Here is a 2,500-nt window from a genome sequence, read left to right on the forward strand (position 1 = left end):
TTACTCTCGGTCAGGGACCAAGCTCTAACCGCTATACAAACGCAGAGTAATTTGCACAACTAGGCTGCCTGCCTGGGTAGAGTCGACTTACAGTTGTCTTTGGGGCGCTTATCAGTCAGTCCTTGAATACATGCATGTGTATCTGTTTACCTATATCAGAGTAGATTTCTTCCACAGAAATTTGCCAGAGGGTAACTAACCCTTTGGTTGCCGTGGGTTCTTTTTCAGTGCACCAAGTGCATGCCGCACACAGGGCCTCAGTTTAACTCACTCAGTACGGCCAGTCCTCTCTTCTCCTCTACACAGACCCCTCGGATGTCCAGTGGGTGTCTGAATGACCTAACCTTTAGCTTCCGTCGTCAGAATTGTGGTATTCTTTGTCAACATTCACCTCTTCAGTGTAAGAGCCTTCCGTTTGTAATATTTTGATGGTGGCAATTGGGGAGAAACGCTGTTAACGTCGTCTCTTTCGCCGTTCGTATGGAGAGAGTTAATCGTCTCACCAGAATGACTAGGCGGCTAGTTTCAATCAAATTCCACCCCAGATAGTCGGGACAGCAAGTTGCCTCCTGTGCTTTTCTGATGGTGATAGTCGAGTCGTACACGACTGACTATCATACTCATGTTTTTGTGTGTGTTTTTAAAAATTTTTTTTTATATATTTATAACAACGCCCTTTATGCCGTGCTCTGCTCTGACACACACACTCACACACACAAAGGTGGGTCTGGTGGGCTTCCTGAGGCTGAACGACCCCCGGGATCTGGGTATCTCTGAGGTGGCCATCCCCACCCGCTTCGTCATCTACCTGCTGGGGCCCAAGGGGTCCGAGGTGCACCTCAAGGAGATGGGCCGGTGCATGGCCACCATGATGGTGGACGAGGTGGGTGGGTGGATGGGTGGGTGTGTGGGATATGTGGGTGGGTGGGTGTGTGGGTATTGGAGGTGTTGGAGGTGTGTGTGTGTGTGTGTGTGTGTGTGTGTGTGTGTGTGTGTCGATGTGTGGGTGGGTGGGGTTTGGGAGTGTGGGTGTGGAGGTGTTGGAGGTGTGGGTGGGTGTGGGTACGGGTGTGGGTTTGCGTGCGTGCGTGCGTGCGTGTGTGTGTGTGTGTGTGTGTGTGTGTGTGTGTGTGTGTGTGTGTGTTCCATGTCTGTCACTTTCGCAGTCCTTTTTCTTATATTTGTTGTTGTTGTTGTTGTTCTTCTTCTTCTACTTCTTCTCTTTCTTCTTTCTTTGTATTTCATGCACCAATCAACTAATGAAATTTAATCTACACACTATTCACTGCAAAAGCATACTCCCAGACGTGAATTATACACACACACAAACACACACACACACACACACACACACACACACACACACACACACACACACACACACACACACACACACAGAGAGAGAGAGAGAGAGAGATCGAGATCGAGATCGAGATCGAACGTTTCGCACAAAGGACAACTCGGTTTATTCAGTAACTTAGAGGTGAAATACCCACTGAAAGGGGAAGAGAGGGAAAAAAGAAATCAAGAAATTCATCAGAGGCAGTTTTTTTTAAAATTTTTATCTATCTATCTATCTATCTATCTATCTATCTATCTATTTATCTATCTGTCTGTCTGTCTGTCTGTCTATCTGTATTTATTTATTTATTTGTTTGTTTAATTGATTGATTATTTATTTATTTATTTATCTATAGTTTCGTGTGTTATCTATCTATCTATCTATCTATCTATCTATCTATCTATCTATCTGTCTGTCTATCTATCTATCTATCTGTCTGTCTATCTGTCTGTCTGTCTATCTGTATTTATTTATTTATTTGTTTGTTTAATTGATTATTTATTTATTTATCTATAATTTCGTGTGTTATCTATCTATCTATCTATTTTTCTCCCGTGTAGATTTTCAGGGAGGTGGCATACAAGAGTCGCACCGTCAACGACCTGCTGGCTGGAGCAGACGAGTTTTTGGAGCAGGTGACGGTGCTGCCCCCTGGCGAATGGGACCCCAAGATCAGGATCGAGCCCCCTACCAAAGTGCCTTCACAGGTAGGGTCTACACGTTGTGGTCTTTTTCTGCTGTCCCATCTGAACGTGTTGGGTTGTCGTTCTGGTATTGTATTGTATTGTGTTGTATTGTATTGTGTTGTATCGTATTGTATTGTATTGTATTTTGTATTGCATTGTATTGTGTTGTGTTGTGTTGTATCGTATTGTGTTGCATTGCATTGCATTGTATTGTATTGTATTGTATTGTACTGTATCGAATTGCATTGTATTGCATTGCGTTGTCTTGTATTGCACAATTACATTGCATATTGCATTGAATTGCTTTGTATTGTGTTGTATTTCACTGTATTGCATTGCATATTGTATTTGTATTGTATTGCATTGCATGGTACTGCATTGCATATCACTGTATTGTATTACTCTTTTGTCACAACAGATTTCTCTGTGTGAAAAAACAACAACAAAAACATTCGGGTTGCTTTCCCCAGGG

General features: G+C 43.0%; 1 protein-coding gene across 1 annotated transcript in view; it reads left to right on the forward strand.

Annotated features, from left to right (window-relative positions):
* LOC143298698 (electrogenic sodium bicarbonate cotransporter 1-like) overlaps positions 1-2,500 on the forward strand; it is a 72,005-nt gene that overhangs the window by 46,205 nt on the left and 23,300 nt on the right. Inside the window, exons 9-10 of the mRNA XM_076611595.1 lie at positions 722-883; positions 1,903-2,049. Coding sequence (XP_076467710.1) covers positions 722-883; positions 1,903-2,049 — 309 coding nt within the window. The remainder of the gene's footprint in view (positions 1-721; positions 884-1,902; positions 2,050-2,500) is intronic.

This window comes from Babylonia areolata, chromosome 2, assembly GCF_041734735.1.
Source record: "Babylonia areolata isolate BAREFJ2019XMU chromosome 2, ASM4173473v1, whole genome shotgun sequence".
In the NCBI taxonomy this organism is placed as follows: domain Eukaryota; kingdom Metazoa; phylum Mollusca; class Gastropoda; order Neogastropoda; family Buccinidae; genus Babylonia; species Babylonia areolata.